We start from the raw sequence: 23,724 nt of genomic DNA on the forward strand, positions 1-23,724 counted from the left end.
GGCACTACCTCCTTGGTGTCATCTACCTGTTCCTTGGATTCATTTCCATCATTGGCAACGGCCTGGTGATCTACCTGTTCGCCAAATGCCAGGTAAGTGTGAGTGTGTGGTAAAAGGTTTTATGTGGATATGTTTGCTGGACAAGTGTAGGGTAATGAATGGTGGGGATGTAATGTTTGGTTTAATGCTTTGCTTGTCTTCTCTTGTGTTGTCGTTACCATTAGAACAGTAAAACAAAAGTGGGTTCTAATTGTATAGAAGGATGTACTGACAAGAGTTTCTATTATACTGCGAGAATTACTACTAGTATCTTCTAAATTCATTACAGTTACCACCAGTGCAAAGGATAATATTTCCCCCTAGCTAAATATACAGTACTGTAAACTTAAAAATCAAAACCCTCGACTGTAGCATGTTATAATCACTAATCATTGCTGTGTTGTTCTGTACAATATAGATATGAATTTCCTGATCTTCCTTCCATTCAAATTCTCTTACTGTTATCTACAAACGAAATTACTTCATTTAAACAGGGCAATGAATCAATCGAATGTTCCACTTTAATAACGTTCCTTTTACGCTATAACTCCTGCTCATTAATATTTGAAAAGTGATGCTAAGTTTCTCAATAGCTGGAGCTCAGACAAACAAGACGTTATAGTAATGCCATATATGCGACACGATATTCCAGGTACCTCAAGGTTAATATTACGAAATAAGAGTTGAGGCTACAGTAATGGGAAGGTGAAGCTGAGGTTGGAGATTCGAATAACAATATGAGGTATGCAATACTGGAAGGGTGAGGCAAGACCAGTTAAGTAGATGCCGTTCTTCTCACCTCCTTTCCCTTCTCCCCTTCTTCCCAGGCCCTTAGGACTCCCGCTAACATCCTCGTGGTGAACCTCGCTCTTTCTGACCTCATCATGTTGACCACCAACGTTCCCTTCTTCACCTACAATTGTTTCAATGGTGGTGTCTGGATGTTCAGCGCTACCTATTGTGAGATCTATGGTTGCCTGGGTGAGTCATCTGCTACTCATACACTCAAGCACTTCACATACCCACTGACGACCGTAAACTCATGACACTTAATTCCAATAATTAGTTTTCATTTACACCTCTGCTACGTTGTCCTGGCACACAATTCTCGCCTCCACTCTAAAGACATATGACACCTCATCAAAATACACACATTAAATGATTTTGCTACACATACACACACACACACACACACACACACACACACACACACACACACACACACACACACACACACACACACACACACAGACAGACAGACAGACAGACACACACACACACACACACACACACACACACACACACACACACACACACACACACACACACACACACACACAGTAGTTACTTAAAATGAAATGCTTAATATTATACGTAATTTCAAATATTTTCCACATCACTACACCATCATGTTTCTTTTACCGTGACAACCATCTCATCGTGACTCACGCCTCTCCTTTTCTACCACAGGTGCTATTACTGGCGTGACCAGCATCTGGCTGCTGTGCATGATCTCCTTTGATAGGTACAACATTATCTGTAATGGTTTCAATGGACCCAAGCTCACTAACGGCAAGGCCATTGTCCTGGCCTTCATCAGCTGGGCCATCTCTGTTGGCTTTGCCATCGCTCCCTTTTTCGGCTGGGGCAAGTACATCCTGGAGGGTATCCTGACTTCCTGCAGCTACGACTATCTCACTCAGGACTTCAACGTAAGTCCACCTGCGCGTAAAGCAGAGCACTTACCTCTGCAATACCTAATAACACTTTGATAACATCATCGATGTCTTCACGTGCTGATTTATTCCTTTTTCAATAACAGACCAGGAGCTACAACATCATCATCTTCGTCTTCGACTATTTCCTCCCGGCCGCTATCATCATCTTCTCTTACGTGTTCATCGTAAAGGCGATCTTCGCTCACGAGGCCGCTATGCGCGCACAGGCCAAGAAGATGAACGTGACAACCCTCCGCTCCGGCGTGAGTCTTCCCTCTTTGAGACTGGCCAATCAGCAGGCTGATAACACTCAAAATTCACTAAATGCATACAGAAAGACTTGAAGCAGAAGAAATTCCCTTATTAATTATGTTCCATGTGTTGCAGGAAGCCGAATCTCAGCGTGCAGAGATCCGTATCGCTAAGACAGCCCTTGTCAACGTTTCTCTGTGGTTCATCTGTTGGACTCCCTACGCTCTCATCAGTCTACAGGTTCGTATTTGCCTCCCGCCTGATTGACATCATGCCAACACACAGATAATGGGAGTAACAAAGGGAGCCACACCATGAAAATTATGGAATTTACGAGCAATTAGCAGTTTTTAATGGAACCAACAACACTTCTGATCAATCTACTTTTCAAATATTTAAGACTTTACTTCTACATCCATCTGTGAATGATTAAATATAGTGGTGATATATGGATATAGGTGCCGGTATAGGCATAGGTGTGGAAATAATGGGTGACACAGAACGTCCATGAACATAATAATGCCATTGTCGAACAGGGTGTGTTGGGCGACTTGAGTGGTATCAATCCTCTCGTCACCACCCTGCCCGCCCTGCTGGCCAAGTCCTGCTCCTGCTACAATCCTTTCGTGTACGCCATCAGCCACCCCAAGTACCGTCTGGTGAGTAGCAGCGACCCCAAACACAGAATTCTTCCCATAACAATAACTATTTTCCAAGTCACACTCAAGAACCACATACAATCTTATTCTCTGTTCCCTTTCCTGCTCTACTGTGCCATCGTATTATTTTTGTCCTTGGTCTTTACTCACACCTCTCTCTGCAGGCCATTACCCAGTACATGCCTTGGTTCTGCGTGCACGAGACGGAAAAGAAGAGTACTGATGACTCCCAGTCTACCTCCACCGTAGCTCAGGATAAGGCCTAAGAAGGATACCGACTGAGACGCAAGACACGAAAACGAGTGTGTCATGAATTTACCGTTAATGCTTTTTTCATCATCTTTTTTTATTGTCGCACAAGTCCCACATGGAATTATAATCACTCAAACATTCACTTTCTTTCTCGTTGCAATATTAGCTAAAGCTCTGCCTTGTCTTTCCCACAGACTCCTGACACGTTACGACTGAAACCTTCGATCACCCGACAATGCGCACGACATCTCATCGAACCCTTCGTCCTTAAATCCCCAAACAACAAGAGGCCTCTTGGTATCTTTCAATACCAATAAATCCCAGCAATTATTCACTGTTTTGTCTATCTTGTCCTACTGTTGCTCTTAAACAACCAGTGACCCATGAAACTGGATGGGAATCAGAGAAAAATATCAAATAACCTCATATTTTTTCTTAAAAGTACGAGGTGAAATTTAAAGATAAAGGTGTTAATGTAAGAGCAAAAAAAACATACTTTGGGAAAATCAACAGGTAAACCAGAAAAGGAAAGGGTAAACATGCAATTGCAGATGGCAGAGAAACACTAAACAGCACAGAGGGGAAGAATAGTTGATAGTTAAAGATTATGTAGGAAAAGGTATTAATATGAAGGAAGAAACACACCATAAGGGCATACATAGTCATAAACTAAGAGACGAAATGTTTATGGACAGTGTTCTTAGTTGTATTCACTCCCCCAGTGCCTGCCTTGTTCTTCCGTACAAGTTTAGGGAGATCTTAACCGTGCATCTACAGCGGGACACGTGTCAACAAGGATTGATATGTTTGTGTTATTGTAGTATGGAACTGCTTATAGAATGACAATAGAACACAGTTGTAACAGGATGCTAAGCAAAAATAACACAACTTTGTGGTTGAAGGAATCTTTACTCAAGGCTTAACCTAGACTAACAGTGAGAGTGGTAGTGTACGAAGCTGCTTGAATATTATCACAGTGCTTCGCCACACATCTTAGGTGCGCCCCACAGCAGAACTAAACATGATGTGGAGTGACGCAAACACACAGGATGATACGCACATCACATGTTATAAAGATGAATATCAATAAATGTTTGCGTGTGTGTGTGTGTGTGTGTGTGTGTGTGTGTGTGTGTGTGTGTGTGTGTGTGTGTGTGTGTGTGTTCACCTCGGTCGCCCCTGGTCACCCAGCCAGTCTTCCTCATTACGGAGCGAGCTCAGAGCTCATTGACCGATCTTCGGGTAGGACTGAGACCACAACACACTCCACACACCGGGAAGCGAGGCCACAACCCCTCGAGTTACATCCCGTACCTATTTACTGCTAGGAGCCACACATTAAGAGGCTTGCCCATTTGCCTCGCCGCCCCGGGACTCAAAACCCGGCCCTCTCGATTGTGAGTCGAGCGTGCTAACCACTACACTACGCGGTGTGTGTGTGTGTGTGTGTGTGTGTGTGTGTGTGTGTGTGTGTGTGTGTGTGTGTGTGTGTGTGTGTGTGTGTGTGTGTGTGTGTAAGTAAGTAAGTAAGTAAGTAAGTAAGTAAGTAAGTAAGTAAGTAAGTAAGTAAGTAAGTAAGTAAGTAAGTAAGTAAGTAAGTAAGTAAGTATTTAGTGATATGAAAAATATTAACATTTGCATTACAAGTATATAAAGTTTGGATTATTACGTTCCGTCGAGCTGAGCTCCCTAACGGACAATTGTATAGTCAAGAACTATTTGTCATGGATATCGAGCTAAATAATAACAAGTACAGTAAATAAAACAGTGTAATGAGAATTAATAACTACTACAGTGCATTGATGCCTACAATTTCACCATCGATATCATTGAAATTTGCACCTTTTGTTGAAGTAATAAATATTTTCTATTTTTTGTTTATACCTAAAAAGTTGGCTGTTGTAAGTTGATTTTTCTTGTTAAGAGGCATACTATCAAATATTTTTGAACTAGAAATAATAACACTATTCTTATACCAAATTGTTGTAAATGTTGGGCAAGGAGGAGGTAGTAGATCCCGGCTGAAACGAAAGGTCTAACAGCACTGGTTCAAGGGTGCTGTGAACTTATCTCATTAAAGCCAAATGTGACCTCATTGAAAGTTTCCCTTTGTGTCTCACAACACAAGGGGCAGTCACAGCCTGCCCTCTAAAGACAACTCTCTTCCTTCACACGAAACTACATGTACTAGCAATATATATATATATATATATATATATATATATATATATATATATATATATATATATATATATATATATATATATATATATAAAGATGACTCCTATTATCAACCTGAGAGTCCCCTTTTCACCATTATCTATCCAGCTTGGGACCGGCATCTCAGTGGGCCATTTTTTTTTTCTTTTTTTTCTTATCATATTTTTTGTTGCCCTTGAACGTTTTTCCTTCTTCCATAAAAAAAGAAGTTGATGTTATTTCTAGTATTGAAATTACTTTAAGATAAACTAATACTGGGTTTGGTTTTTGACTGAACAAAGCAAAAAAGTAAAAACAGTGTGAAATATTTAGGCATATTGGAAAATTTTAGAATATTCCTATCAATAAATACTACATTTGTTGATTCAAACTTTTGCACAAAGAAAATATACCAAAAAAAATTTTGTTTTGAGCTACAGATAATTTCTTGGTAAAAGAAGTCCATATCGGGAACACAATATGTAAAGTGTGGGTAACATAAGATATGATATATACTCTTTATTGACTCTATGGTTAGGTTATGGCGAATTTTGCATACAATACTAATTATATTAGATATTTTCAAGCAAACTTTATCTGTATGAATTTTACAATTTAGGTTTTCATCAAGAATTCCAAAGAAATTTTGTATGACTGACTTGATTTATGATTTCCTCATCTACAACAACTGGTGGAAGAGGTTTTTTTTTTTATATAAATTCTTTAAATAGAATGAAATTAGTTTTTAAAACATTCATTTTTAGCTTATTTCCTTAGATATATAATTTTACTTTGAAAATCAATTCTATGAAGGGAATCTGTTTTATCACTAATAAATAGTGTTGAATCATCAGCATACATCAGAAACTTAAAATTTTGGATTAGCATTTGTAAAATCATATATATATATATATATATATATATATATATATATATATATATATATATATATATATATATATATACATAAGGAAAATTATCGGGCCTAAGACAGATTCTTATGGTACACCTTTCATTATGGATTGTAGAGGAGCATAATCTTGGTTACAATATACTGCTTGGTTTCAGTTATGAAGGTAATTCTCAAACAACTTTAATGAAACACCCCTGATTCCTGAATATCTGATTTATGTAATAAAATATTAAGACCTGGAGTGTCAAAGGCTTTGGATAAATCAATTAATATTTCTGCAACATGTAATTTACCTTCAAGATTCCTATATACATCATTAACAAATTGTAAAACAGCAGACTCCGTGAAACGTTGTGCTCTGAAACCGTGTTGATGTCATGTTAAGAGACCCAACGGAGAAGATAGGGTAACAGTATAACCAGAAATATTAGAGGTAAGCAAAAGTTAAGAATATTGGGCGTATCCCCCCTAGACGGTAGGGTGTTGTACCAGTTGCTGTAGGTCATGGGGGATAGCAAAGTTGAACGCCAGTTCACCAAGATGGTCAATGAAGGGAGAGAAAAGCCAAAGTTGGTGGTGAACATTGAAATCTTCAAGGATGATGACCTCTGCGAAAGGATATAATAGAGACAATGCGCTTCACTTTAAAAGTTAAATAGGCAAAGAATATCTTATGGTCAGAGGAGTTAGGGGAAAGATAGACAGCAAACACAAATTTAGTTAGGGAGTGACTTTTAAGTCGAAGCCAGATGAAGGAAAATTCATAAAATTCAAGAGCAAATCAAGTTATTGTGCACATAGACACAACATCCAACTTTGAAACGAAAATGAGGATAGAAGAAGTAAAAGGGAACAGCAAAATGTGTGTGTGTGTGTGTGTGTGTGTGTGTGTGTGTGTGTGTGTGTGTGTGTGTGTGTGTGTGTGTGTGTGTGTGTGTGTGTGTGTGTGTGTGTGTGTGTGTGTGTGTGTGTGTGTGTGTGCGTGCATGTGTGTTTCCTCGACAAAAGAAAATAATGGGAGTAACAAAAACATGAGAAATATGTTTGAATTATTCATCGTGTTTATCTGTGTAAGTCACGAATTAATAGCATAGGCAATGACATCATAGCAACGTTCAGCTACTTGGAACATGAGCTGGAGGCGCCCGCATATTGACGCGAAACCTTATTATGGCAAAGCCAATCATAGAGGCAGAAATATATGTGACGTAACAACTTAGCACTCGCAGGGCTCACACACTGGCTGTCATTGCCACGAAAAGAAATCACAAGGCAAAAAACACGGACATCGTTATGCGTCCCACACTAAGAGAAATTACTTTGCTACGAGATAAACATACTACAAGCAGCTCATGTGTAAATAAAAAAGAAAACGGAGCAAATAAATCACATAAAAAAATAGCAAGTGCAAAATGAGAGAAAATAAATATGAATATGACCACATGTAACATCCGTGAAATATTAACACTACTGCCAATGATGGAATAGATGGACAGAGAATGAGATTAATCAGGAAATAAAATCAAAATATAAGTACAAAACTGATCATGAACAAAGAATGAGATGAACACTGCTGCGGCTACAAGCAAGGTGTGACCATGAGGGCAGTGGCTGCAATGAGTGACACTGAGACAGCAGCACCGACAACAAAGCTTCTGTGATTAGATAGTGGTGGTGACGTTTCTTGACCTAGCGAGGAGAGGCATGGTGAGGTGGTGAAGGGGATGGGAATAGGAAAAAAATATATATAGTAAATGATGAAGGAAAAGGAAGGATAAGAGAAAATGACGAACATGTAAAGAATAGTAAATTAATGGGAATGGAGATGGGTAATGCAAAGCAATTGAGCATAAAAATTAGGTAGAAAGAATAGAATATCAAAAAGATAAGGAGAAAAGAGGAAAAATAGAGGATGATGATGGCAAATGAAGGCAGGAAAATATTCAAGACAAAAAACAGTGGATGAAGGAAACTGAAGAAACATTAAAAAGTGAAGTTTAAATCGGAGGTAAAAATCAAAATCACTCTTAAAGAACTTTGACAACATGGGTGACTTGTACAGTGCAACCTGACACACGCGCGCGCGCGCACACAAACAAACACACACACACACACACACACACACACACACACACACACACACACACACACACACACACACATACACACTTTTTACTTCACTCATGCTTAAAAATGTCTTTCACATTTTCTTTCCTTTCATATTTCGTTCCGCCTCTCACGTAAACTATCATATTCTTGTTACTTTCACATAACATTATCTTTTACCTTCATGTCATGTTCCACTCAATACTTTTTAACTATATACATCCTCATCATATCCACATTATATGATATACAAGTACACAAACACACATGCACATATTCAATGAAAGTGTGTGTGTGTGTGTGTGTGTGTGTGTGTGTGTGTGTGTGTGTGTGTGTGTGTGTGTGTGTGTGTGTGTGTGTGTGTGTGTGTGTGTGTGTGTGTGTATTTACCTATTTGTATTTACCTATTTGTGTATTACAGGGCCCGAGCTAAGCTCTCTGTGTCCTGTCTCCTTGTCCATTCCTGTCATATCTCTCTTTCATCTGATTGACACACACCGCGTCAACGACATCACTGCTCAGTTTATTCCACTTATCAATGCTACGATGCGGAAACTGTATTTTCTCACGTCATTTAGACAGATGTCCTTTATTAGCTTTTTCCATGTCCTCGGAGATGATTACTTGTGGTCACCTTTATCAACTCTCTATCCAGTATGTCAATCTTGTTCACCAATTTATACATAGTTATCATGTCTCCTCTTGTTCTTCTCTCTTCTAATGTGGTCAGCCCCAGCTTCCTCAGTCTTTCCTCATAGTCTAACTCCCTGAGTCCTGGTACCATCCTTGTTGCCAGCCTCTGTACCCTTTCCACCTTCTTCACATTTTTCTTCATATGCGGTGACCAGACACATGCTGCATATTCTAACTGGGGTCTTATTAAGGTACATAATATCTTCTTCATCATTCCTTCATCTAGGTAGTGGAATGCAAGGCCAATATTTTGAAGCATGTTGTATGTTTTCCAAAAAATCTTGTTAATGTGTTTCTCCGGTGACAAGGTGTTTTGCACGGTTACTCCTAAGTCTTTCTCCTCATTGGTCTCTTTAATTTTCTCATCACCCAGCCTGTAATCCCTGTTTGGTCTGTATCTACTTCTTCCCATTTTCATAACATGGGTCTTGTCTATATTAAATTCCATCTGCCACTCCTTACTCCACTCATATATTTTATCAAGATCTTCCTGTAACTTGTTACAATCTTCCACATTCTTTACTCTCCTCATAATTTTAGTATCGTCCGCAAACATGTTCATATAACTGTCAATTCCTACTGGCATATCATTAACATAAATCAAAAACATGATGGGACCAAGCACTGACCCTTGTGGAACTCCACTGGTTACCTTCTTCCACTCGGACTTCCTTCCTCTCACCACTGTTCTCATTTCTCTTCCCATTAAGTAATTTTCCATCCATTTTGCTAGTTTATCATTTACTCCTCCAATCATCTTTAGTTTCCACATCAGTCTATTGTGTGGTACTTTATCAAAGGCCTTTCTCAAGTCCAGGTAGATAGCATCCACCCATCCCTCTCTATGTTGTAGTATGTCAGTCACTCTTGAATAAAAACATAATAAATTGGATACGCACGATCTTCCTTTTCTGAAACCAAACTGTCTTTCACTCAGAATGTTTTCACTTTCTAGATACTCACTCCACTTAGCTTTAATTACTTCGTCACATACCTTGCACAATACTGGTCTATAATTTAGCGGTTCCATTCTACTACAATTCTTATATATAGGCACAATATCAGCTCTTTTCCACTCTTTCGGGACTAATCCTGTTCGTATGGAGGTTTCCACAATATCAAATACGGGGTTCAACAATTGATTCTTACATTCTTTTAGCAACCTCCCACATATGCCATCAGGCCCCATTGATTTATTAATATCCAGATTGCTCATAATTTTCCTTACATCTTCCTTAGTAACCATGATGTCCTGCATTTGCTTTATTTCCGTAGGCCTTCCTCCCGTAAAATGCTCCTCCTTTGTAAACACTTTGCAAAAGTTGTCGTTCAAAATTTCAGCTATATCTCCAGCATCTTCATATACTTCTTCCCGTTTTTACCTTTTCTATTGCCTCCCTTTTATTTAGTTTTCCATTTATGAATTTGTAAAACATTTTTGGGTCACTATCACAGTTTTCCACCACCCTCTGTTCATATTCCTCCTGTGCTGTTCTCCTTACTTCAACATATCTATTTCTTGCTGTTTTGTAGACTTCCCTTGATAATACATCACTGTGTGTGTGTGTGTGTGTGTGTGTGTGTGTGTGTGTGTGTGTGTGTGTGTGTGTGTGTGTGTGTGTGTGTGTGTGTGTGTGTGTGTGTGTGTGTGTGTGTGTGTGTGTGTGTGTGTGTGTGTGTGTGTGCGCGACTGCGCATGGTTTACCTGCCAGTAAATCAAACGGAGGAAAAGACAAACCAAATTGTTTTCCTTAATTCACACCCAACAAACGAGAGTCTACAGACAACTGTTTCAAGAATAATCATGGACCAATGACAGCAGTTTCAGCAATCTCACTCCTTAACACCAGCAACAGCAGCTGCAAGTGGACCGCACACTAACGAGAACACAAGACGTTGCCACAACAGACTGAAAGACCTAAGAACACCACATAAATTAATACCACAATGACACTCAAAAACCTCCACCTTCCCTTCCAAGACAAGAATTAAAATACAAACAACTTAGTCTTCCTTTCCCGAATAACACACACACACACACACACACACACACACACACACACACACACACACACACACACACACACACACACACACACATATATTACCTTTGCTTTTATTTATTTATCTATTTATAATAGTTTTTATGTGTAATGGTTAATATCATGTGGGATTCCTGGCACGCCCTAGAACACAAATCACTCGAGGAAGTGAGTGCAACATACATCATATACATCATCGCGTCATCCTCCAACTGCAAAGCAAACTAACACGAGTGCTCTCTTGAGAGGCTTCAGCAAAGTATAATATTATTGGAAAAACGTTCACGTTATATAAGAAATGCACTAAAGAAAAAAAGTGAAAAATTTCGAAAGCATAGAAAGTTATTGCTCAGGAAAAAAAATAAAATAAAATAATAAATAAATAAAAAGACGGCCATCCACCCACCCAACCAACCAACCAACCACCCACCCACCCACACAGTTTTGTGTCACCGAGGCTTATATCAAGTTTGAGCTTTCTCAGTTTCCCTGCTATTTTTTTTTTTTTTTCACATAAACCATTATAACTTTTCAGAATAAATCATTGTTAAATACTCCTGTGGCCCAGAAAATATGAAAACTAATTCTCTTTAAATGTTATCAAAGTATGATCAAAGCATTAAGGCCCATATATTCAGAAACGCTTTGTTCTCTCACGGCGACTATTTTCAAAGACCACAGAGATGATACGCCGGGATTTAAAGTCGGGTTTTTGGGGTATAATCATGTAGAAATCTTTGCTATTCTATCACGATAGCCGTAAAATATAGTTTAAAAAGTTACACTTCAACCCGAACCTTTTAAATGTAACAGAGGTGTGGCATAGAAGCATTTTAGAATATGGTCCTCAAAATGTTACGAGTGCGATGGCAGCAAAATAGTAAGATCTACTGAAAGAGCTCAACACTTCTCATATGCAGAGAAGGAAAGCTGGCCCTTATGGTCTCTTCTATTTACATCAGTGCTCTAAATCCAGGTCACAGCCGTAGTGTAGTTTAAGATTCAACCTCGTAAAAATAGTACATGCAGTTCAGTTTTCCAAAGCAAAATAACACTGAATTCCACGAACCGTGACCAATCTTGCAATTTTGTAATTTTGATCTAATTTAAAAAAAAATTATTTATTTATCTATCTATTTTTTTCTAGTTTGTTATCTAATATATATATATATATATATATATATATATATATATATATATATATATATATATATATATATATATGAAAGTTTATGATCAAATCTTTGTTTCACTTTCCGCAAGATCTAGCTGCTGCTGTGAGCTTCATAGTTCCCACAGTTTAATTAAGCACTTCACTAATTCCTTTATTTCCACTTCTGTTACATTTATTTATTCATTTAATAACTATTACTATTGTTATAATTTTCACTTATATATTCATTGATATTAATATTCTCAATTGGTTATCAATTATCCTTTTCTTCGCCTTCCACAGCCTGCAGAATGGCGGTATATTCCCACGCGCCAGTCGAACCAAGTTTACCCTCAACGAAAATTATCTTAGCAGCTCACCATTTTCTTCGACACTACTTGCCTAACTCAACTATTAGGCTCAACTATTCTAATTTAAGGAGAGAGAGAGAGAGAGAGAGAGAGAGAGAGAGAGAGAGAGAGAGAGAGAGAGAGAGAGAGAGAGAGAGAGATTCTGAAAGCTAACTCCATAATGTATTAGAACGCGCTTTTTACTACCATAAGAATATTTTAAGTAGCTCAAGATTAATATGGAAAAGTAAGAAAAAAAGTTAAGTATAAATAAAATTCATAAGAGAGACTGACAATATAGAGAGACATGCAAAAGTCAGAAAAACAGACATGATTTTATAAGGGGAAAACTAATATATACAAAGCGTCTCTCCTTTCCTCTCTCTCTCCACCCCATCACACAATCAAAACACTATTCTCATCATTACACACACATCGAAGTCACACCCACTACCTCCATCACCACCACTATTGTATCACTATTATCATTACTAGAAGAGCTTTGCAAGTAAACATCGGTGTCTACAACCAACACGAGATGGACAGCGGCTTTAATGTCACGTCTCGCACCCATACAAGTGTGGCGCGGCGAGGCTCTTCAGGATGACCTTAAAGGATTTGCTGCTGCTTCTACTCTTCCGTCTGCTACTTCTGTTACTTGTTCTTGTTCTACTTATTGTTATTCATATTCCTCTTCCTCTTCTACTTCTAGTGCTGCTGTTACTTCCTTTCCTTCACCACTTTCTCTTTCCCAGTTGGGCCTGCACTCTGAAACGCTGTGTTCTGTACCTGCACTCTGAAACGCTTTATTCTGTACCTGCACTCTGAAACGCTTTATTCTGTAACTGCACTCTGAAACGCTTCATTCTGTACCTGCATTCTGAAACGCTTTGTTCCGTACCTGCACTCTGAAACGCTTTGTTCCGTACCTGCATTCTGAAACGCTTTGTTCTGTACCTGCACTCTGAAACGCTTTGTTCCGTACCTGCACTCTGAAATCTTTTGTTCTTTAATGTGTATAATTTTCAAAGATTACTGGGATGGTCAGTTTAAGTAGTGTTTTTCCCAGTGATAGTGCAGGATCCTTATTGAGTAATTTTTAGATTCCTGCATAACATTAATAAATAGAATAAAGTAACAACAAAGTGAATAGCAAATCATAAAAAAATGGGATATAAGACAAAATAACGAAACCAATAAATACATGGAAATAGAAATTTAACGGCGCTACTTTTATAACCTAACTTTTACGTGTGATAGCAAAACGACTGTAACAATATTCCTTTCAATACCAAGATACCATTTGTTTGAAAATGGCAATAAATGTTGCATTTTCTTATACTATATACTTCCATATGCAATACTATCATTTAATCAATCACGACTATCTTTTAAAATTGAATATAAAATTTATTTAATTATACACCCAAAAGCAATATTTGTGCTTTTATGTAATACACAGAAAAAGACAGATCAACAGAGAGAGAGAGAGAGAGAGAGAGAGAGAGAGAGAGAGAGAGAGAGAGAGAGAGAGAGAGAGAGAGAGAGAGAGAGAGAGAGAGAGAGAGAGAGAGAGAGAGAGAGAGAGAGAGAGAGAGAGAGAGAGAGAGAGAGAGAGAGAGAGAGAGAATGTAAGTATGTAGCTGGTAGGTAGATCGATCTACAGAAAGAAAGAAAGACAGAAAAAAAAAAAAAAGAAAGAAAGATAGGTTGATAGATATAGACAGATAGATAAATAGAAAGATAGATAGATGGATAGATAGAGATAGATAGAGAAATAGACGGATAGATAGATAGACAGATCGGTAGACAGACAGATAGATAGATAGATGGAAAGGCAAATAAATAGATAGGCAAATAAAGTAGATAGCTGGACAGATAAAAATTGTTAGAAAGATTGATAGATAAATAACGTGGATACATAGAAAAACAGACAGACAAACAGACAGATAGTAAGATAGATAGATTTAAGTAAAAACATCAACAGTCCACCTCCACACGTGCAAGTCCCAGGGGAGGGGACCGGAGTTAACTGATGCCTTGCCTGACGGGAACAGCGTTATCATTCCAGCAAAACGATTTTCTGTTACGATCGAAGACACATGTGAAGCTATTTTCTTGGACTGTCACATGATGAAAAGTGTGTGTGTGTGTGTGTGTGTGTGTGTGTGTGTGTGTGTGTGTGTGTGTGTGTGTGTGTGTGTGTGTGTGTGTGTGTGTGTGTGTGTGTGTGTGTGTGTGTGTTTTATTCAGCCATTCTTTGTGTAGCTATCCGTGTCTCATATTTAAAGGCAGCACCATAACTGTTTCTCTGTACATAAGACAAGGAAGTGAGAAAGAACGAGGAGGAGGAGGAAGTGACTCTAAAGTAGCTACTTCATCAGTCTTCCCTCACGTCATGCCTACGTATCACACATGGCCCGCCAACACGTGTTCTTTTACTCCTTGTTTTTCCACTGGTATAGGAAGTAATTGTTTTATTACGTCTTTACCTTTCCTTAACCTTGATTGAAACGAATGAATGTATGCATATTCCGGAATAGTCTCTTCGATACAGTTTCGGGAATATATTAACAATATTAACTGCACTTTAGATTTCATCATTCAGGTGAAAAATAGATAAATAAATTATCAAAAAGCAATAACTATAAATTAAAACTACATTAAATGTCACACACACACACACACACACACACACACACACACACACACACACACACACACACACACACACATATATATATATATATATATATATATATATATATATATATATATATATATATTTTTTTTTTTTTTTTTTTTACACATGTAATATCTTAATACTTCACGTGAGTAAGGAGTGAGATTTCTGGTGCATGTATCTGCCATTTATTTGTTGTACGAGTTCTAAAGCCAGACTTTAAAAGTAAGTTGTAGTTGCTATAAGTTTACCACCGTATTTGTCAGTTTTTCTGTCTTGTTATCTTTATATTCCTATCTATCTATCTATCTATCCAATGATCTATTTTCTACCTAAAGATTTCTCTATTCATCAATTACCCTAAAGGATCATCAGATAATTCATACATCCATCCAAAAATTTATACAAAATAAATACATTATCTCTACACCTGTATAGTCGGTATGAACACAAAGGTGTACACGAGGCAACTTTCGTGTCACAGCCAACCAATATTGTTTCTTGTATTCTTGTCTTGAGTCCACTTCTTCTTTTTTCATGAGTGACAAACGCCTATGATAAATACAAATATAGGGAAAAGAAACGTAAATGAGATCGTTACAATTTCTAGAACAGCCATTTTTTTTCTGCACTCCGCGTCACGAGAGAGAGAGAGTGGTGTCAGCTGCACCAGGCTTTGTGTAGTGCGGTTTTCAGCACACTTCACGTTCCTAAGAAGCCCCACTTGCCCGTCCTCCACAAGCTTGATGTTCGTCCCCCTTCTGACCTGCAACTATTCCCCCTCCCCATCCTCTCCCCTAACTTCTGCTGTGCTTTTGTTTTCATTGAACTGACCTTCGTTTGATATAAGACAGAGAAAATGATGTACTGCTTTGCTTCATGACGTTCTTAACTTGCCGAACAGTAAAAATTTCAACTCTAATAAAAGTAAAACCTCCAGAACAAAGCGCTAAATAAGAAAGATGGGATTATCTTACACCAGTGGTTCTTAACCTAGGGTACCTAGTATATCCCCAAGGGGTACGAAACCTTAAACCTAGAGGTACGAGACATGGTAGCCAGTGCAATGGTACCGTATATTTACCATGAGAAAGCAAAACATATATTTTCCTCATTTTTATCTTACTATAATTGTCTCAATTTTTTAAGTTAGTGCTGTAAACAATAGTCCTGTCAAAGTGAGTATTCAGATGGATGAGTCAACTGACGTTAGTTTTTGCAGTCAATTGATCGCATTTGTTCGTTATGTGAAAGATAAAGAAGTGGTGGAAGAATTCTTATTTTGTAAACCTCTGAAAACTACTGCAAAAGCAACTGATGTGTTCAAACTTGTAAAAGAGTTCTTCTTCGAACATGGAATGACTCTCAACATGTGTGGTTCAATTTGCACTGATGGAGCCCCTGTCATGCTTGGAAATAAATCAGGCTTTGCTACCCTGGTGAAAAAAGAGGTTCCCCATGTAACTGTCACTCATTGTGTGTTGCATTGTCATGCACTTGCTACAAAGACACTGCCAGAAAAATTGAAGACTGTTTTATCAGATGTGCGTGCTGTAAATTTCATCAGAGGACGGGCAGTGAATCACCGTCTTTTTGCATCTTTTTGCGAAGAATTTAGAGCTGAGCACAGTGCTCTTTGCCACACAGAAGTGGGATGGCTTTCCCGTGGCAGGTTACTTACACGTGTCTTTGAACTTCATGAAGAAATTATGCAGTTTCTTAGAAATCAAGGCAGTGAAATTGCTGATCATTTTGAAAACAGGGAGTTCATTTTGTCTGTGGCATATTTGGCAGATGTATTCATGCACCTCAATGAACTGAATGTCTCTATGCAAGGAACAGCGATGAATATGATAACTGCCAGAGAAAAATTACCTGCCCTAACCAAGAAGCTTCCAATGTGGATAAAGTGCATTGAAAGTGGAAATTTTCCAAATTTCCCTTCTCTTGATGAGGCTGCTAGTGCTGAAGAAAAGCTGCCCATCGTGAATGAAATAAGAGAACATTTGCAAGAACTGATTTAGTCCTTCCAAGGGTATTTTCACCTTGAAGAAGGTTATGTGGCACAAAGATGGATACGGGATCCATTTCTTTTCAACCTTGATTCAATGGATAATAATATGATGAAGGATAATCTTGTGAAGTTGCAGTCCAATGACAGAATCCGAATAGAGTTTGAAAAAATACAACTGGATATGTTTTGGTATGCACAACTCCAAACATTCCCACAGTTAGCAGGGAGAGCTTAGAGGTCCTCGTGCCATTTGCAACTACATACTTATGCGAGGCAGGTTTTTCAACGCTCCTACACATCAAAACAAAAGCCAGAAACCGTTTGGATGCAAGTGATGACATGCATCTGGCACTTTCAAAGAAAGAACCTCGTTTGAACATCATCATTAATGAAAAACAACAGGGAAAAAGCCACTAAAATGTGTTGGTGTATTATGTAGTATTACTCATAATTACTGTTATAATTTGCATTCATTGAATCCTACTAATTGACACTTTTCATTTGAAATAAAAAAAAAAAGTGCCTTTGTTCAGTAATTAAAAAATCTAATAATTTCTCAGCAAAGGTTTTTATCGCTAATCCTTTTCAGATGTTTGTATAGTATTTATATTGAAGGGGGTACGAGAAATTTTTCTGAGATATCAAGGGGTACGGGCACTGAAAAAAGTTAAGAACCACTGTCTTACACCCATATTTTGAAAGCACTAATCATGATTGGAAATTTCTTTAGATTCTGGCAGGTATTATTTACATATTGAGAGTGCCGTTAAATGCACTGCTTGTCAATTGCACCTAAGACAAGAACAAAGCGTATTTCTTTCACTGCTGCTGTGTTGGTGTATGACGAGGCTCCTAGAGATATACAATGTATATTTTATCATTAATCCCTTCATTATCAGGGAGCCTTTCGTATTCATACTACTTACTATTTGGTGTTTTATACAGCTTCAGAAACTTACGTAGGGATTCAAATAGTGAAGACTCTGGCCAATAAACTTCTGACCTCCTCAGATCCTTTATAACGTCAATAAAGTCGTCTAGTCACATCCAAAACTTAAGGTAAAATTGCATCCCATTACTGAAGGGGTTAAGAGCTAACGACGTCAATAGAATAAAACACTACAGCTCTAAAGTACATATTTGTATGGCAGTTTCAATAAATGTTCAATAAATCTCTATAATGTATATTACATGATTTAACACTCATTTGTTTGTCAAACCAAACATATTTTTTGTTACGAGATAGCAACAACAACAGCGATGAGTATCCACCAGCACTGTAACAGTTCCTGCACATACTTAGGACTCGACTGTGCGGAAGACAGTTGCTGGTTACAAGGAGAGCCAGGAGCAGTGCCAATACTTGGGATTTCCCTTCATATGTAATACAAACACATATAAAGGAAGCATCAACAGTAAGATTCCCTCCTAAAGAGAAGCAAGTGGGCAGATAGACCGGCAGGCAGGTAGGTACGAGGGCAGAAAGGAAGGCAAGCAAGCAAGTAGGAAGGGAGACAGCCGGGCAGGCATATTTAGTGACTGACATCAGATCTTCGTGTTTGATTAACAAATGTAAAAGAAAACACAAGAATAGGACGCTTCAAGAAGGAAATGATCATCCCTATAATCTAATACAGTATATACATCAATAAGCAGCAAGGGGAGAGAGGCGTAGCTTGACACGTGCTGAGCCTCATGGTCTTATCACAGCTTTGTTAGTCCCGCAAAAGATCAAAAGGGAATGGTGGGAACAAAGCCCTGGACACAGGAGCCGCCTCGGCTGTGTCCCCCTGGACATTGGGCGCCGCATTTTTGGCAAATCCCTGTAGCAACCAAGCGACGTCCGTGACGAAACATGCACGGTCTGGAAACACGGGGTAATATTGTTTGCAAGCGTCAGTTTTTTCTTTTCGTTTTTGGTTCTCCTTGATTATGCTAAGCCCGCAGCGGCACGAATGGGTTTCTCAATCCGTAGTAATCTAGTTACTGAAGAACCTTCCTCGCCTGGAGGTATATAAGAGCGTGCACCACCAGCTACACCTCGAAGGAGCTTCATTCCACTTCTGTAGGCTTTTACAGTTGTTCAGAAGTTTAGGACAGAAGCTAACCTTACAACTCCCTCCACCATGGCTAACACAACCGGACCCCAGGTGGCGTTCTACAGGTAAGTCACAACACCCAAATACTATTTCCATTCATGACTAAATCGCTTAAGAAAGTAATATGTAAATCAAGAATAAAATCATTCGAGTTTAATAAAACATAATCAAATAATTATCTTTCCTTATAAGACTTACATTTCGTAATCATTGTTTCACTTCACTGTCCTTTCTTCATTTCTGTATATCATATCTGTCAACTCACTTACACCACCTGCCGTCAACATAATTTTTTCCTAATTTGTCTATTGATTTCAACAAAACAATTGCTCGAATAATTTCTGTCAACATAACACTCATCTCAATTTTTACTTTTCACTTCCTTCTTATCCTTTATGTACCGCACATATACTTATCTGGCATCACCATCATTTGTCATCTATGTTCATCTTTATTCCAAATATAATTTTTTACCAGTTTATGTCCGTATCTATCTATCCATCTATCCATTTATCTATCTATCTATCTATCTATCTATCTATCTGTCTGTCTGTCTGTCTGTCTGTCTGTCTGTCTGTCTGTCTGTCTGTCTGTCTATCTATCTATCTATCTATCTATCTATCTATATCTATATGACCAGATATTTACATAGGTCTATTAACTCATTTACATATCAATCAAAATAAATATAACTACTTATCTACTTTCTATTTTCAAATCACTATTTTAACTCACCATTTATTTATCTATCTATATTCCTATCTATCTGCCACGTGCCCTGGGGGAAACTGAACCATAACTATCACCTAAATAATATATAAAAATAATCTTATTGACCGAAAAAAAAAAAAAATAAAAAAATAAACAAATAATTTCCAATGTTTCCCATTAAAGGTCTTCTGTTGAAATTTTCAATGCCCGTTTCCCCAGCTGATATGGAGATTTCAATTTGGAAGTAAAAAAGTCAATAATATAAATAAACAAATAAATAAAAACATATAACTTACTTTTTAATGGTCATTTGGTGACATATCCATCAATATATAACTGTAATTCAAGAGAAAGATTTGGAATTGTGCAAGATGTAGATGTAAATAACGTAAAGACAAAGTACAGTGATAGGGTTTCTCTATCACGCTCTCTTGCTTCACTCCTGCCCTTCTCATACCTCTCTCTTAATGTCTTTTTTCTTTTTTACATAAAACTTCACTGAGAACTGAAAGGAAGAGAATGTTTTGATCAGCTTATGTATCTTTATCTACTCAAATCTATCATTGCTCTCGCATCCCTAATCTCTCTCTCTCTCTCTCTCTCTCTCTCTCTCTCTCTCTCTCTCTCTCTCTCTCTCTCTCTCTCTCTCTCTCTCTCTCTCTCTCTCACCTAATGAGAACCCCACCCACCAACTTCATCTCCCTCTCCCTCTCTCCCCATACAGTTCTGGTGCGGCCACATTCGGCTATCCTGATGGGACGACTGTTGTGGACTTCGTTCCAGAAGATGTCAAGTACCTGGTCAATGAGCACTGGTACAGCTTCCCACCAGTTAATCCGATGTGGCACTACCTCCTAGGCGTCGTCTACTTTTTCCTTGGCATGATCTCCATCATGGGCAATGGCCTTGTCATCTACTTGTACATGAAAAGCCAGGTACGACACGAGCCATGAGACTACACATAATACGAGTCGCTAAGTAATGCAAGCCGCCGATAGTTAAACCAATAACGAATTCAAAATCTACTACCTTAACTTCATCACCAAGCTCGTGGAGAAATCTAGTCGATGAAATAAAGAAATATAGGTGACGATAATTATAACAGTAATGATGGCAATTCACACTCACTATCCCACCCTGCCCTTTCCCTCCAGGCCCTGAAGACTCCCGCTAACATGTTGGTGGTGAATCTTGCTCTCTCTGACCTGATCATGTTGACCACCAACTTCCCCTTCTTCTGCTACAACTGCTTCTCCGGCGGCATGTGGGTGTTCAGCGGCACCTACTGTGAGATCTATGCTGCTCTCGGTAAGTGTATCGCAGCACATTGTGGAGCAATCAATCCTTTCCTTTGTGCATGCAGTATTATAATTACCAGACAAATGGTTAAATACGAACGATATAATACTGCCAGTAACAAACGGGAGGACGAGTACTAATCATTTTACCTTCTTTTCCCCAACAGGTGCTGTTACTGGCGTGTGCAGCATCTGGACCCTCTGCATGATCTCCTTCGACAGGTACAACATCATCTGCAAGGGCTTCAACGGCCCCAAGCTGACCCAGGGCAAGGCCACCGCCATGTGTGCTACTGCCTGGATCATCTCCGTTGGTTGGTGTCTTCCTCCCTTCTTCGGCTGGGGCGGTTACTCCCTGGAGGGCATCCTGACCTCTTGCAGCTTCGACTACCTGTCCCAGGACATGAACGTGAGTGGTGATGGCGGTGACCCCTCCCTGAAGCTATTATGTGAAACAACACGTGGTGCGTGCTGTGTCTCTTTCCACACGAGTACTAACCTTGTCCTTTCCTTCCCCAATAGATCGTCAGCTACAACATCTGCATCTTCGTCTTTGACTTCTTCCTGCCCGCCGCCATCATCATCTTTTCCTACGTCTTCATCGTGAAGGCCATCTTCGCCCACGAGGCCGCTATGCGCGAGCAGGCCAAGAAGATGAACGTGACCAACCTCCGCTCCAACGTGAGTCACTCACAATGGGGCGATAAAAAAAGTTACCATAGCGCCCTTTAACACGGATTATGGCCCACATCAATAATGATCTGTATGTTATCACTCCCTCACCAGTCTTGCTTCACACTTTCCTTTCATCTGATTACACAGGAGGCCGAGACCCAGCGTGCTGAGATCCGCATTGCCAAGACCGCCATTGCCAACGTGTCTCTGTGGCTCCTGTGCTGGACCCCCTACGCCTTGATCACCCTCCAGGGAGTGATGGGCAACCTCACCGGAATGACTCCTCTCATCACCACCCTGCCCGCTCTGCTGGCCAAGTCCTGCTCTTGCTACAACCCCTTCGTCTACGCCATCAGCCACCCCAAGTACCGTCTGGTGAGTCCATGCGCTTCTCAGTCTGCCTCGATACCAACTTTTTAAAGGAATACGAGGGAAAGGTTTCTCCTTAACTCGGTCAAATGAACCAATATCATTTAACGCTTAAACAAATCACTACTGGTTGCATTCTCACATGAGTCCTGATCAATAGACGTATCTTGTAAGCCTTTTTCCCGTCTGAACATATCAATATATCTACTTCTACAAATGGGCAGTTGTCTAACTATCATTACTTTCTCCCTCTGCAGGCCATCACTCAGCACATGCCCTGGTTCTGCGTGCACGAGAAGGACCCCAATGATGTTGATGAGTCTCAGTCTGCCAACACCCAGACTCAGGAGAAGTCATAAGCAGTGTGGCCATTGACGCCCCTGCCGCTATCTGGAGTGAGTACACCCCTTCACCCCATCAAAAAGACACCCTACCAACCAACAAGTCTTCTCTCTTCTTCCTGACCCTTTAAACACCCGCGGCTTGTCGGGAAACCATGAAGAGAAGCAATATTTCATCTAGTTACCAAAATTCCATCAGTAATATATAAAAAAAACATGCAAAAGTTGTACGGTGCAGAAAAACACCCACCATTCTCATTAAATCACTGAATTGGCTGCACATCATGATCTGAACACTATTGGTAAAAAAACGCAGTTAAAAATATACCTTTGCAATACCACTTTTGTCTTTTTCCTTATACCTTATAATGACCATTTACTCCAATATATACTGACATACACACTGGCTAGTACACGTGTAACTAAGGACTCTCCATCTCGCTGCCCACAGGATGCTGACAAATTTCTTCCCTGAATCCTCTGCTCGTTCCGGCGGGCACAAAACGACTTCACTACGAAAATCTCCTGCTCAATCCTTGACAGTCGAGGCCTCTAGCAGCATCTTACAATAAATAAATCCTTGCAATTCCACCCATGTCTTTCTCTTCCTTTCCTGAGCCCGTATTGCTGAGGTCCTAATAAATGGATACTATGGACTAAGGTAGTGACAGTAGATCAATTGACAACTGTTATATTCTTCAGCGCCTTGAAAATTGTTCAATACCTTGACAATTATTCTATACCTTGACAATTGTTCAATACCCAGACATTTATTTTGGGAATTGACAATTGTGCAATTCCTTGACAATTCTTCACTCTTGACAACTGTTCGGTGCCTTGACAGTTGTTATGTGCCTTAATAATTGTTCTGTGCCTTAACAAATTTTTCTGGTACTTGACAATTGTTCTGTGCCTTGACAATTGTTCTGTGCCTTGACAATTGTTCTGTGCCTTGACAACTGTTTTGTGCCTTAACAATTGTTTTGTGCCTTGACAATTATTCTGTGCCTTGACAATTGTTTTGTCCCTTAACAACTGCTCGGTGCCTTGACAATTTTGCAATTCCTTGACAATGTTCTTGACAATTGTTCAACGCCTTGACAATTATTCGGTGCCTTGGCAATTGTGCAATTCCTTGTCAATTGTTCTGTAACTTGA

General features: G+C 39.1%; 1 protein-coding gene across 1 annotated transcript in view; it reads left to right on the top strand.

Moving 5' to 3' along the window:
• Window positions 1-23,157, top strand: part of LOC123520249 — a 36,861-nt gene extending 13,704 nt beyond the window's left edge. The window contains exons 4-20 of the mRNA XM_045282357.1: window positions 1,510-1,751; window positions 1,862-2,020; window positions 2,145-2,249; window positions 2,546-2,668; window positions 2,833-2,933; window positions 15,756-15,868; window positions 16,371-16,519; window positions 18,377-18,488; window positions 18,842-18,918; window positions 19,143-19,237; window positions 20,608-20,818; window positions 21,038-21,191; window positions 21,349-21,590; window positions 21,704-21,862; window positions 22,004-22,231; window positions 22,483-22,620; window positions 23,018-23,157. Coding sequence (XP_045138292.1) covers window positions 1,510-1,751; window positions 1,862-2,020; window positions 2,145-2,249; window positions 2,546-2,668; window positions 2,833-2,933; window positions 15,756-15,868; window positions 16,371-16,519; window positions 18,377-18,488; window positions 18,842-18,918; window positions 19,143-19,237; window positions 20,608-20,818; window positions 21,038-21,191; window positions 21,349-21,590; window positions 21,704-21,862; window positions 22,004-22,231; window positions 22,483-22,584 — 2,372 coding nt within the window. The 3' untranslated portion in view covers window positions 22,585-22,620; window positions 23,018-23,157. The remainder of the gene's footprint in view (window positions 1-1,509; window positions 1,752-1,861; window positions 2,021-2,144; window positions 2,250-2,545; window positions 2,669-2,832; window positions 2,934-15,755; window positions 15,869-16,370; window positions 16,520-18,376; window positions 18,489-18,841; window positions 18,919-19,142; window positions 19,238-20,607; window positions 20,819-21,037; window positions 21,192-21,348; window positions 21,591-21,703; window positions 21,863-22,003; window positions 22,232-22,482; window positions 22,621-23,017) is intronic.
• The last annotated feature ends 567 nt before the right edge of the window (window positions 23,158-23,724 follow it).

This window comes from Portunus trituberculatus, chromosome 46, assembly GCF_017591435.1.
Source record: "Portunus trituberculatus isolate SZX2019 chromosome 46, ASM1759143v1, whole genome shotgun sequence".
Classification (NCBI taxonomy): domain Eukaryota; kingdom Metazoa; phylum Arthropoda; class Malacostraca; order Decapoda; family Portunidae; genus Portunus; species Portunus trituberculatus.